We start from the raw sequence: 12,871 nt of genomic DNA, 5'->3' as shown, positions 1-12,871 counted from the left end.
TGCTCTGCATGCAATGTAACCCCTAAATGTCAGTGAGAATGCATGTTTGCAAGCTTTGCTAACCCATCATTAATTTCAGGGTAAAGCAGGTCCTAGGACAAGACTGCAGAAATTTTGGATTTTAGCTCTGTTAACTTCATTTGAATCTGTCACAATTGAAGCAAATCAGAGTGGAAAAACCAAACTCTCTGCATCTCGGTCTGATCGTTGTATGATGGGTTTGTGCTCCTTGCTAAAAAGAATCAGGATTTGGTACGAAGAAAAGCTAGATTCTACTAGTCCAGCATTTCTCAAACTGTGGGTCCGGGCCCACTTGCTGGGTCAGGACCATTTCAGATGGGTCCTGCAGAGCCCCCAGTGAACATAGGTGATGGAAAGATTAGATAACTACCTCAATTCCTGAGGCTGTTCAAAAATCAGATAGCTGCGTAACTGCACTGCAAACAGCTGAGTTGCAGTTTGCAAGGAACTGAGCTCCTTGATTTTGCAAGCTTGAATAAACACAAGGAGATAAATGTTTGAGCATCTTTTTCTGGGTTTTTTTTCCTCCAAAGTAGTCACTGATAGAAAGTGGGGGCAGGTGAAGGCAAGTTTCTCAAACCTTGAGGTTTTCCATTAGGGCTGGCTCACTATGAGAAATTAATCAAGTTTTTTGCAAACAAATACATAAATAAAAATATGAATTGTAATAAATAAAAATGCCTCTTTCTAGATCAGCTTTTTTAGTCTCCTAAAGCTATGTGGGCCCTGATAGAGTGTCATTTTAAAAAGTGGGTCCCAGTGCCAGGAATGTGCCATAGTCGCTGCACCAAGTCGTAAGTTGTCGTGAGTCTCTCTTCCCTTGACTCAAGTTGCAAACCAGTCATAATGGGCAGCCAGCATGACTTATCCTGAGTCTTTTTTAGACTCATTTTGACTGAAGTCAAATAGCAGCTCTGCGGAAAAAAGGAGGTGCGTGTGGTGTTTTGGAGTTCTCATTTAACACTTCCCTCCGTTCCCATCCCATCTGCCACCAGCAAGGTGGTTGATGTTCTTCACTTCTAGCACCATTTTCATTTTATTGATGTAAACAAAAGCTCTGCTGTTATTCAAGTGAGTGCAGCAGTTCAGAAAGTGATTGGATCCTTCCAAGCACCAGCAACATTCCCCTCTGTTTACATCACGACTCCTGATTCCACCTTCAGAAGGAGCGCCGAACAGCATGTCCCAGAGCAGCATGTCCCTAGATGGACCAACAGAAAGGCGTCCAAGCTTGGCAAGCAGCTGTGAGGCTTACGACCCAATCCTTTGCAGTTCTATTGAGAAGTCCCGTTGTGGTCAGTGGGGCTTCCTTCCTCCTCTTCTGTCACAAGGAAAAGCCTCCCCCCTGCTTTGCCTGCCTTCTTAGCCCCTTCCATGGGGTATCCAGGCATTTTTTTCCCTATGGCAAGAACCCTTCCCCTGTCCATTGGGCTCTTCCTTCTCTACTCCCTTATCTAGAGACAAAAATCAATCAGTTGGGCCAGTCAATTGTTAGTTCCTTCCAAGATGGACAAGAGACCTGTTTCCTCCCCTCCACCCCCAGTCTCCTGGAGCCAACCTACCGTCCTCCCACCAAATGTGCTGCTCCTGTTGGTTTAAATGCCGACTTCTGAATCGAGAAACTGATCTGGAAGGGGCAAGTGGAAGCAGTGGAAAAAATAGTGAGCAAGTGTGCGCACACACAAAGCAGAGTTGCAGGCCCAAAATGGCGAGTCTTCATGACTCAAGTTTGAGAACCACTGTGTTAGTCTAGACTCACTAGACTCTAGAGAAGGGGCAGTGGATTGTACAGGGCACTGAGATCCTGTCTACTGAGATCCTGTCTACTGCAAATCCTACTTGAACCCACTTCGACTGCTTTGCATATGTCCATTTTTCCTGTAAAAATTGTGCAAGTCTTAGAATTGAGTGCAGAATAGAGAAGTGCTGGGTTTGTATGCTATTTGTTAGCCTGTCTTTGTGTGTGTGTGGGGGGGGGGGGGGGGGTTTGGCTTTGCAAGTTCTAGAGCAGTGGTTCCCAAACTGGTGGGTCATGACCCACCAGCCTAGGATGCTTGGCCTATACCCTTTTAAGGGGCAGAGGGAAGGCAGCAATGCAATCCCCAGGATCTTACTGCTGGCAAGGGCTGGAAGGGGGTTTTCTACTTACCTGTAGCCAGCACTGCAGTCCTGCGGGGTCTGGGGAGTGCGGGGAACCCTCTGCTCTGTTTCATCATTTTTGGGGTGTTTGCAGGCAAAGGGAGCCCTGCGGAGGGCTCCCTGGGCCCTCCAGGACTGCAGCACTGGCTGCAGGTAGGTAGAAAACCCTTGTGTTGCTGCCTTCCCCCTCCCCCACAGCAGTCTACAGCACTCCCAATTTCCTTGTAGTAGTTTGGGAAGCACTGTTCTAGAGACAGTGAAGATGGTTTTGCTGCATACATTTAAGCATCTTTGATTGTTCTGTGCTGGTCATGCTTCAATAAGCAGTGTGGCAAATCATGCAAATTGGTTCAGAGCAGAACATTGCAAAAATATCATAGATTGATGTCACTAAACCTGCAGTTGCCAGAGTGCTTGCTGGTATGCTGACCAAGCCTTCTGTTACATTGTTTTACTTGGCATAGTTGCAGGGTTTAGTCATAAATGAGAGAATTCAGCATGGCGCACGTGATGCTCTTTATTGGACCAGCTCTGTCAGTAAGGGAGGAAAGCAGGTTTTCAAACTGTCCAGGCTAGAATCGAGAGACACAGGAAAGGCCCTGGGTATAAACATAAGGGGAAAAAGTTGATAAATTTTGGCATTGAATGGAGGAGGCAAGAGCATCCGAACATCAGATTATGTAATCATGGAATAGTTACTGAATTTGCATTCTTTGAAATGCCAGAATTGGCAATTAATAATGTTGCAATAACTTTTCCTTCAAAAGGGTAACACAAATTATGATGTCTTGGACTCCCTTAGAAATTGAGTTTAAACCCCTGATATGCATTTTTCAGTTGGCTGCTATTATTGTATCCGTCTGTGTCAATAGAAGACAGCTAAGAATCTTAGCTTCTTATGAAGCTTTTTCCACTAGAACAAGGATCCTTTCAGTTGAGAAATATAGTTTCACATCGGGTACAATGCTATAAATATATAATTACTATTGATCGCTGTGGGGTCAGTATTTTGCTGTTACTCAGCCCCTTTTCTAACCTACATTGACTCAAAGAAAATGCTTTAGACTATTGCTTGACTTGCAGATTTGATTTGCTCAGTTCCTACACTCAGCATTGATTCTGTGCAAATCGTAAATGTGGTCTTGGTGCGTGCATGCAGTAGCACTTTTGTAGTCTATAGTTTGCTTCTGAATGGTATGCATCACATTATTCTGGCATCTAAACTAATCATGTTGTTCTGTAACCAGTATACATAAAATAAAATATGTAACCAGTACACATAAGGTAAAATAAGTGATCATGCTTAAGTGATAACAGTGCTAATTTCTTTTGTGAATGGCATGATATTTGTGTGGAGAGGGTGCAATTACTATGCTGGCAAAAGGTCATCAGTCCCAGTTTATGTATTCATGCTTTGTATTAAAACTGTATAGCACATTGCAATAGGTCAGCAAGTCCAATTGTTTTGCATAAAACTTTGAAAGCCCAGCACAGAGATGAAAGCGGGATATAAATTTGTAAATAAAATAAACAGTGCATTTATGTGCGCGCGCACACACCACACACATGTATGCAGGGGGCCCGTATCTGCAGTTCCATTTATCCATGAATCAAGTCTGTGCCCCCCCCAGGAGGCAAGGGGAGATCTGCTCTCCTTGCCTCTGGGGGGTCTTCTGGGATCGGCAGAGGCCGTCTGCATCTGCCTGTGGCCTCTGCCAGGCACAGAATGACGAATAGAGTAAAAATGTGACTTCCAGTTTTTGTAAAAAAAATAGAAGTCGCGTTTTTTATTTTAATTGTCATTCTGTACTCAGCAGAGGGTGGGGCATTCTCTCATGTTTGTCGATTCATGGGGGGTTCCAGAACGAAACCCCTATGGATACAGAGGCACAACCTGTATACGGTTGGACCTCAGTATCCTTGGGGAATCCATTACTGACCCCCCATGGATACTGAAACCGGTGAATAAACAAATCTGTGTATCCAGTTCATAGGATCTCCAAATGTGACTGGAGATGTTCTTTATGGCACCTCCAAAGGCCTTTATGAACACCTCCAGAATGTTGACTGGAGACCATCTCCAGTCATATTCAGAGGCCATATGGACTAGATCCACAGATTTGTTCACCCACAGGTTTTAGTATCGGGGGGGGGTCCAAGAATGGATCCCCATGGATACCGAGGTCTGACTATATATTTACATTTAATTTTAGGAGGACTTAAATTGAAATCTCAAATAACATAATACAATTCAAATACTATTTGGTGTATGTGTCAGCTGTCAGTCAGATTCTAGTGGTTTTGTATATGTAGCCAAACTCATTCTTTTCTGGTCTGCATTGATCTTTCCACTACATTTTACAGAAGGCTGCCTTTCTTGTTTGGACTGCCATTCCAGTTACTCATCCCCATTTTGAAGGGAAGTGGGGAAGGCTGCTTTATATGTGGATGTCAGGACCCAAATTCTTGCATATGAAGGACATGTCCTCATTTCTTCCTCTGAAAAAGAAAAAATGCTAGCTCGTATCCATGAATGCTCTTTTATATCTGACTAGATAACACACATTTTGTACCTGGCTGACTATAAAATGCCAGTTATGAAGAAGCCCTCAGGCTCTCTTGTCTACATGTAATACAGACTTTGCAGTTTCCCTTGTTAGGATAGGCAAGGACGTTTACTTGCAAACCAGGAGAATGTTTCTGAACCCTGTATTGACTTTGGAGCATACTTGACTAGGAGATTTGGTGACATTTGCAGCTTCATGTACTTACCTATTGTTACTGGCAAAGTTGGCATTCTTGAATTGTGCACCATAAATGGTCTCCTAGTCTGTTTATATGATAGAACCAGTGCAGTCTACCTGAATTCTCATAAAGTGCCTATGAATTAAGTCAAAGTGACTGCCACCTTGTTCATGCTGGAAATTGATTCAGTGTATTGAGTTCAGTTGCTGATGTTTGAGTTCCATCCAGTCAAACCATGAGATGGGAACTGTTGGAAGCAATTCAGAGATCATTAGAGGGCAGTTAATTTCTGTGGTAACTTGGCTGGGAAATTCCAGCCAAAATTAACCCTTTATTCTCCTCCTTCCATTTTGCAAATGCTTGCATTTGTCAGAGGTCTGTTTTTTCAACACCAGGATGTCATCCTCCTTTCCATTTGAAATGAGTCCCAGGCTACAGTTCAGTGCACCATTACTTAAGAATAACACCATGGAAAGCAGTGGGTCTACTTCTGAATAAAAAGGGTTGCAACTATATGCAACTGCACTTGCTCATCTCTCTACTGTTAATTGAATTGCACAGTCCCAGTTATGTGTTGCAAGTTGTATGTTATATGTAGAGCAACTGGCTTAACACACCAGGCACCTTAAAGGTGAATTTGATTCATGGATCTCCTGCAGTGGTTCCCAATTTTTTTTACTTGCATATCCCTTGGCAGCCTATTCCCATAAATTGTACCCTTCATATTAGCAAAATGTTTGTAATATAAGCCCTCATCTCCTCCATATGAAAACCCAGACTTCATGTATTCGTCACAGTATTTTCTCTTTTTATCTGTTTGAAGAACAGAAGACTCTGCCTTTGCACTGTTTTGCACCAGAAGTGTCCTGAACAATTCTGGGTGATTGATCACTTTCCATATTATGTTTTAGCTTTTTTACTGTGCTAGTTCTCAATCACTGGTTCATACATGAATTGATGACCAAAAACTAGCTATTGGTGGGGCTTTCACAGCCATCTAGCTACCTCCCTTCCTGCCTTGCTGGCCTTGCAAGGCATTCTGGAGCACTATCTGCATTCTGCCATTATTCCATTCTTTTTCAAGTTCCCCTAAAGGTCCTATTGAGTGCCCCTTGGGGGTACATGAACCTCAGGTTGGGAACCACTGTTTAGTGGTATGTTGTTTACAGTGCACTTACTCTGATAGTGTTTACAGAAAGGTGGTGAAGACCAGAATTTAAAAATATTAAAAATGTATCTTATGATCTTCTACTATGTTTTTAATAAATTAGAGACTGTACAATTCTTGGGCAGCAATTACTAGTAGGTTATTTTTCAGGATCTGGCCTCAGGTAAAACCAGACAACACTATAGTCAGACACCCCCTTAAGTTTAACCACCAGTTTATCCGAGGGTGATGGAAAATTACATGATTTTGAGCTCAAAACCTGTCCTCAACTTATCTGTGAGATCAGCTTATAGGCAAGCGTCTGTGGTACTTTGAAAGTGTTGACTGAAGTAACTTTGCATTTGAATGTTTTGAATTTATATATCACAATCTAACAAGTTACAACCTTGCATTTCATTTAAAATATACTGACATGTATTTCTGTAAACATAGTGTATTGTATTTTGAAACCTGCTTCAGTAAACTGCTTAAAATGGTGCCACTTAGAACAAAAACATAATTTCTTCTTCCACGTTAATTAATATGTGTATTCCTCCTCTCTGGTGCCGCACTCTTTTCCACAGTATGATTGTCATGACACTGCATGACCTTTTCCAGCTGGGACATTTAGCTGGACTGGCTCTGCAAGGTTCTTTCAGGAGTATCATGGCAATTGAGTGCTATAGTCAGAAGAAGAAGAAAGACTGGAACTAGAAAACCTTAATCAGTTATGTGCAGTGCAGGTTTAGATTGACTGTTATTGTGTGTGCTATTGTAAAAACTGTTTTGATTTGCTGTATGCTCAGAATGTATAGTTTAGACATTTTTAATCATTTCCTTCTCCTTTACCACCTTCTCCCTCTCTTCCTGTTAATTCAGGCAAGAAGACAACAAGACCCTAGCCCTGGATCAAACCTAGGAACTGGTGATGATCTCAAACTGCGTTGAGAGAAGTGTTGATGTGGCTATGGGTGTACTTTTTTTAACTTGGCAAATGATGGAATCAAAAGACCAGAAACTGTGATAACTGGGTATATACTATCGTCTATTCCCTAAGCTCCAGCAGCTAAACTACCATGTTCTGCCATGGTTTGCACTATGTTTGTGTTACAATACCTGCATTTCTATTCTTTAAGCATGTTGCCAGTGGGAATTTGAGATTCTTGTTTTTCTATGCAAGCTTATAATTTTATTGGCACTATTTTAGTGAAGAGAACTTTATGCAGCTATAAAAACAGTTCAACTGTCATATTTGTTCATTTCAGTTTAGGTCAAAACATTGCAGAATAAAGTGTTTTGTATGATTTATTAAACACCAAAACTTTCTAAACTAATTTTTGTACTGACTTTTGGAAGTTTGGCTGTTCTTGTGTTCTTGCTTTTAGACATACATTCTTTATGGTTTGTCTTTTTTGCACTTTCTTTTTTCTGCACATATTTGCAACACATTTTATCCTTTTGCATTATGCAATCTAAACTCAGCAACACAGTGTTGTCAGTTGATTTTGTGGAATTATATGTTTATAATTAACTGCAATTTCCAGTGATAAATTTAAGCATTTAAGTTATGTTTCATATGGGAAAAGTTCTGAAAAAGAGACCTTAATTTGTCAGCACATTCTGTTATAGAGTATTTTCTGCACTTGCTAATTGGCAGTGCCCTCTGTATGAATAATCTACTGAAACTTACTGCAGTCTGGCTCTGATTTTCTTTTTTCAGGGACTCTTTAAAAATAGATCTAAAACGGGATACTGCAACCTTGTGATTAGGTTTGGCAGTCTGCTAGACTGAGGATAAAGGTGATATGTTCAATACAATCATGTTGAAGATAGCTGCTTCAAGGGTTTTTATATCCTGTTCTGCCTGTATTTAGTAGAAATATGAATTGAAACATTTGAATTGTATGCAGAAAGTCTCATGCTAGCCAAAAGATGCCTTTTATGTTTTTATTACATAGTATTTTCGAACAAGAAACATTTGGAGTAAAATTATGATTGAGCATAGTCCACCTTTGCAGTTCATTCCTGGCTTTCTTGTCTCCATTAATCAGTAGAGTGTTCTTTGCCATATTTTGTATCCTATAAATACATTATTTCGGTTTGTGGATATCACTACTTCAAGTGACTAGTTTCAGATAATTTAAACAACCCTTTTGCTATTTTGAACTTTAGAAGGGTCTGCAATTATTTCAAGTTCAGCTATTACTTGAAGACAAAAGAATTTTTCCCCATACATTATCACCCTGAATCTTCTAACTACACAAATTGTCATCTCTAGGAACTGCTCTCAAATGGTTTCACCAGATAAAAATGCTTTGCTGGCAAATGTCATTGTGTTAATACTGTTTCTTTGCATGTTTTCCTTTCCCTTCTATTTAAGAAGTAATGGTCTAGGAAGTAATTTTCCTGTTGTTTGGTAGAAGAAGGGGGGCATTAATGACCCTTTGCGAATGCCACTCGCTGTATCAAGAGGTAAGACCCATTGCCAACTCTATCATGGCCAGGGCGGTCCTCTGGGCACTTGGCAATCTCTGAGGTGGGAATTCTCAAGGAAGTTAGGAATACCTTAAAGATCTTCCTGGCTGGACTTGTCTTTGGACACATTACAGCTTAATGTTAGGGCAGTCACTTCTAACAGAGTGGCCAGAAACATATGGTTAAGGCACTGGGAGTTAGATCCTGGCTCTCAGTCCCGCCTAGTTGGCATTCCTTTCACGGTGTGAAACTTTTTGGATAGGCATTAGACCCTCTCCTAGTAGAGAACAAGGACAAGAGGAAGGTGCTCCCCGCAGGGTGCAAGGAATAGAGCAGGAACAAATACCTATTATCCTTTCAGGTCTCCAGGCAGTGTTTCCACCCAAAAGAGCAGTCCAGACCTAAACCCAGGTGGAACAAATCCAGGTTCTTCCTCAAGAGTAAACCCAGCAGTGGAATGACCTCCCACTCTTTCTTTTCCTCCAAGACCTCCAAGGAACAGGGCAATCCTTAACTCCAGCATCTATCCCTATAGGGGGGCATCTCCATTTTGCACATTACTGTGGAATGCCATCTCAGCCAGTGAGTGAGTGCTGGAAGATGGTTAACAAAAGGTACTCACATTGCAGAAATCTTCTGAGTACCTGGATACTGATTTTTGGCGAGTACCTGGTCAGAAGCATGCCCTAATGCTCACAGAAAAGGCTTGGCATACACTTGGCTCCATTATTGCATCAAGTTGACCTATACCTTGGCTGATAGGAACCCACCTATGGGAATTATGGCACACTCCCTCAGGAGTGACCACCTCAGCTGTCTTTGATGGGTGCTCCTCCCTGGTGGAGATTTGCAAGGTGGCCACCTGGTTGTGCACACCTTTGCAAAGCATTATACAGTGGACACAGCAGCCTTAACCAAGGCTGCTTTTAATAGGCATGTCCTGCGTTGGGTAGTGAAGGCCTGAGTGATGATACTTTACCTGGCCCACCCAGTTCCAAAGGCTCTGTTATGTCCCAAAGGGCCAGGAATGCCCTCCTTCCTCTACTAGAGGAAACTGAAATTTCTTAGGCATTCCAGCTCTGGGAAGAGGAAGGGGGGGACATTCCACCTACCTCTTCACCAGTCTCAGTACCTTGCTCTCCTGGGTGATAGGCTACATGTGGGGTGGTAGCCAGTATTTTGGAGATTTGTTCTAGGTAACTGTTACTGAACATCTACCTAATCTCATTCCTATTGTCAGTTGATTATCCTTGTTGTCATTGTTCTCTCTTCACAAAGAGATGCTGCCTCCAGCACGTACCATTGGTGTTGATGTGAGGGTTTTTCCAGCTCTCTAGGACTAGTCTGGGAGCAGGATGCCTTTCCACAAGGAGGAGACGTTTGTTTCACGATGGGCCCTGCCCCCTGATAGAAGGGGTGGAATTCCCAGAGGGTCAGAAATGCCCCCTTCCTCTCCTCTGAACAGGAATTGCCAGGCAAGAAATTCTGGTTTTTTTTATTCTCAGCTGGCATCCCTTCCACAGTGTGCCCTGAAACAGTGTGGTGTTCTCTGATTGCTTCAGCTAGTGGTTTTGGACCAGAAATACACAAATGATATCATTGCTTAATAACATTGCTGTCTGTATGTAAATAGTTAACTTTTTCTTATCTAGTAAGTGCTTCTTACTATATCTTAATGCTGGCATTAAGATCACACGCCCTCTCTCTTTGCTAGCTAGTGCAGGCTTGTTAAAGCACGTTTTTAAGTTATTGATGCAATGTGATATTTTTTCATAATTTCTATTTAAACAGAAGTTGCATCATCTTCCTTGAACTTGTCTCTTAAGAGATGCCTTAAGCTTCAAGATGCTTTTGCTATCTTTTTGTGTAATGTTAATCTCACATTCATAATAAACTTCTGTGTAGTGAAAACAAGTGACTGGAAGTTCCTTTCCAATACTTAGTGGTCAATTCTGACAAGTGCCATTCTAGGTTTAGGGATGAAGGGCAATTGGGCAGAGATTTCAATGGCTGTCATCTTTTTGGGAGAAATGTGCATTTTATACCATCCATTAAGAATTATGCTGGCACATGTGGGATATTTTAGTCCTAAATATATTCCTTAATGCAGTGGTTCTCACACATTTAGCACCCGGATCCACTTTTTTAGAATGAGAATCTGTCAGGACTCACTGGAAGTGATGTCATGATGGGAAGTGACATCATCAAGCAGGAAAATTTTTAACAATCCTAAGCTACAATCCTACCCACACTTACCAGTAGTAAGTCCCATATCATTGTTAAAAGAATACATACTAGCTAAGTACAGGTCTGTAATGCCCAAATGCAGTCAAATAACATGGTAGCATCAAGTCTAATATATTAAAAATAAAATATTGAAATGAATGGGGACCCACCTATAACTGGCTTGCAACCCACCTAGTAGGTCCTGACACAGTTTGAGAAACACTGCTTTAATGGATATTATCAATACACTTAATAGTGAAATAAAATACAATGAAGTTTAATCAAGATTTATACACATGAACATTTCATTTTTGTATATTTTCATTTGGCTGAAATTTTTTAAATTACAGCAAGGACAACATAAGGTTGAGTCTGGCATTTTGGAATTCTCTCTCCAGGATTAATTGGAGTCTAAAGATTTATTCATTTTATTTTTATCCTTGCCAAAAAGTTTACGGCCACTGCTGAAGCTGAAAGGAATAGTAGTACTTCATGTCTTACAACTGCCCACATCTTTTATCTCTGTGCCACAGAAAAGTCCAGTAAAATTAAACGTTGTTTAATGGCATAGCAGTGACCAATGGCTCTGCTTGACCCCAGTCTTTAAAATGTATAGTTTTTAAGGGATTAAATTATTCTCATTACAGTCCAGTGGGTTTAAAGTTCTAATGAGTAGTCAGAGAACATGTTAGGCCAGCTCAGACACGACCTTCTGCGCTACCATACTATCTGTGTGAATTTCTGTTTTCATTTCGTTTTGACTGAGGTGCTCCCAGATTTTCTCCATATGGCTTTATTAAATTTATACCCTGTCAGCATGTAAGCATTTCAGTGCCCACCATGCAGTCTGTAAAATCTCTCCCTGAGTAGAAGCAATACATTTTTGACCAAATATCTCAAGAAAATAAATGGCAACATCAAGACAGAAGAGTCGTAAGTCTTCTTTACTGGAAAACAAAGAGCAAAGTCAGTTGCAAGAAAAAAATCCTGTTTAAATTTGTATATGGTATACTGTTTTCTGTTGGATGGTGCAGAGTTCCAAACAACACAGTCCTGGAACGTGCTGGAATCCCTAGCATGTATTCACTGCTGAAACAGAGACGCCTGCGTTGGCTCGGTCATGTCGTGAGAATGGATGATGACCGGATCCCAAAGGATCTCCTCTATGGAGAACTCTTGCAAGGAAAGCGCCCTACAGGTAGACCACAGCTGCGATACAAGGACATCTGCAAGAGGGATCTGAAGGCCTTAGGAATGGATCTCAACAGGTGGGAAACCCTGGCCTCTGAGCGGCCCGCTTGGAGGCAGGCTGTGCAGCATGGCCTTTCCCAGTTTGAAGAGACACTTGGCCAACAGTCTGAGGCTAAGAGGCAAAGAAGGAAGGCCCATAGCCAGGGAGACAGACCAGGGACAGACTGCACTTGCTCCCAGTGTGGAAGGGATTGTCACTCCCGAATCGGCCTCTTCAGCCACACTAGACGCTGTTCCAGAACCACCTTTCAGAGTGCGATACCATAGTCTTTCGAGACTGAAGGTTGCCAATACAATAATATGGTATACTGTTTTAACCTCAGCTGTTGGTTTCTGTTAATCTTGTACAACTCAGTTTATCGGCCCCTTTGATTTCTGCTTTTCTATGCAGGATTGTTTTGTATGTTTATATATAAAATATTGCCTGTATTTTCACCCCACATATACATACCTTGCTTTCTAATACGTCTGTTGCAAAAAACAGTGTGTTAGATCTCGGAATTCTCCACTTGTGTTAAAGACATCAATGGAAAGTACGAATGAATGAATAGATAAGAATTTTCAGTTGGAATAATGCCTTACCTGCAGTAGTGCCTTTAGGGGATGGTTTCATTACCATTTCCACAATGTTATATGATATCTGTTCATTATAAGCAAACACTTAATGGGAGTGGGGAGACAGGATACTTGCAAAGGGCCTACTTTTGACTGAAGAATAAAGGCATGTGGGGTGCCAGTTTTATCCCAGTTCACATCTGCTTTGCAGCCAAAAGCTGCAATTTTGACCATGTGGCAATTCCTAAATTATATAATATGTACACACTTTGTGCTTTTGTTTTTTAAATAGAAATTGAATGTATGAAGTAT

The 12,871-nt window shown here is 41.4% G+C and overlaps 1 protein-coding gene across 5 annotated transcripts in view; it reads left to right on the top strand.

Moving 5' to 3' along the window:
* Nucleotides 1-10,441, top strand: part of CBFB (core-binding factor subunit beta) — a 44,768-nt gene extending 34,327 nt beyond the window's left edge. For all 5 annotated transcript variants that reach the window (XM_066637825.1, XM_066637826.1, XM_066637823.1 and 2 more), the window contains one exon: nucleotides 6,932-10,441. In XM_066637825.1, the coding sequence (XP_066493922.1) occupies nucleotides 6,932-7,000 (69 nt within the window). In that variant the 3' untranslated portion in view covers nucleotides 7,001-10,441. The remainder of the gene's footprint in view (nucleotides 1-6,931) is intronic.
* The last annotated feature ends 2,430 nt before the right edge of the window (nucleotides 10,442-12,871 follow it).

Source organism: Tiliqua scincoides, chromosome 9, assembly GCF_035046505.1.
Source record: "Tiliqua scincoides isolate rTilSci1 chromosome 9, rTilSci1.hap2, whole genome shotgun sequence".
Classification (NCBI taxonomy): domain Eukaryota; kingdom Metazoa; phylum Chordata; class Lepidosauria; order Squamata; family Scincidae; genus Tiliqua; species Tiliqua scincoides.
This window is presented reverse-complemented; position numbering and strand designations above follow the sequence as displayed.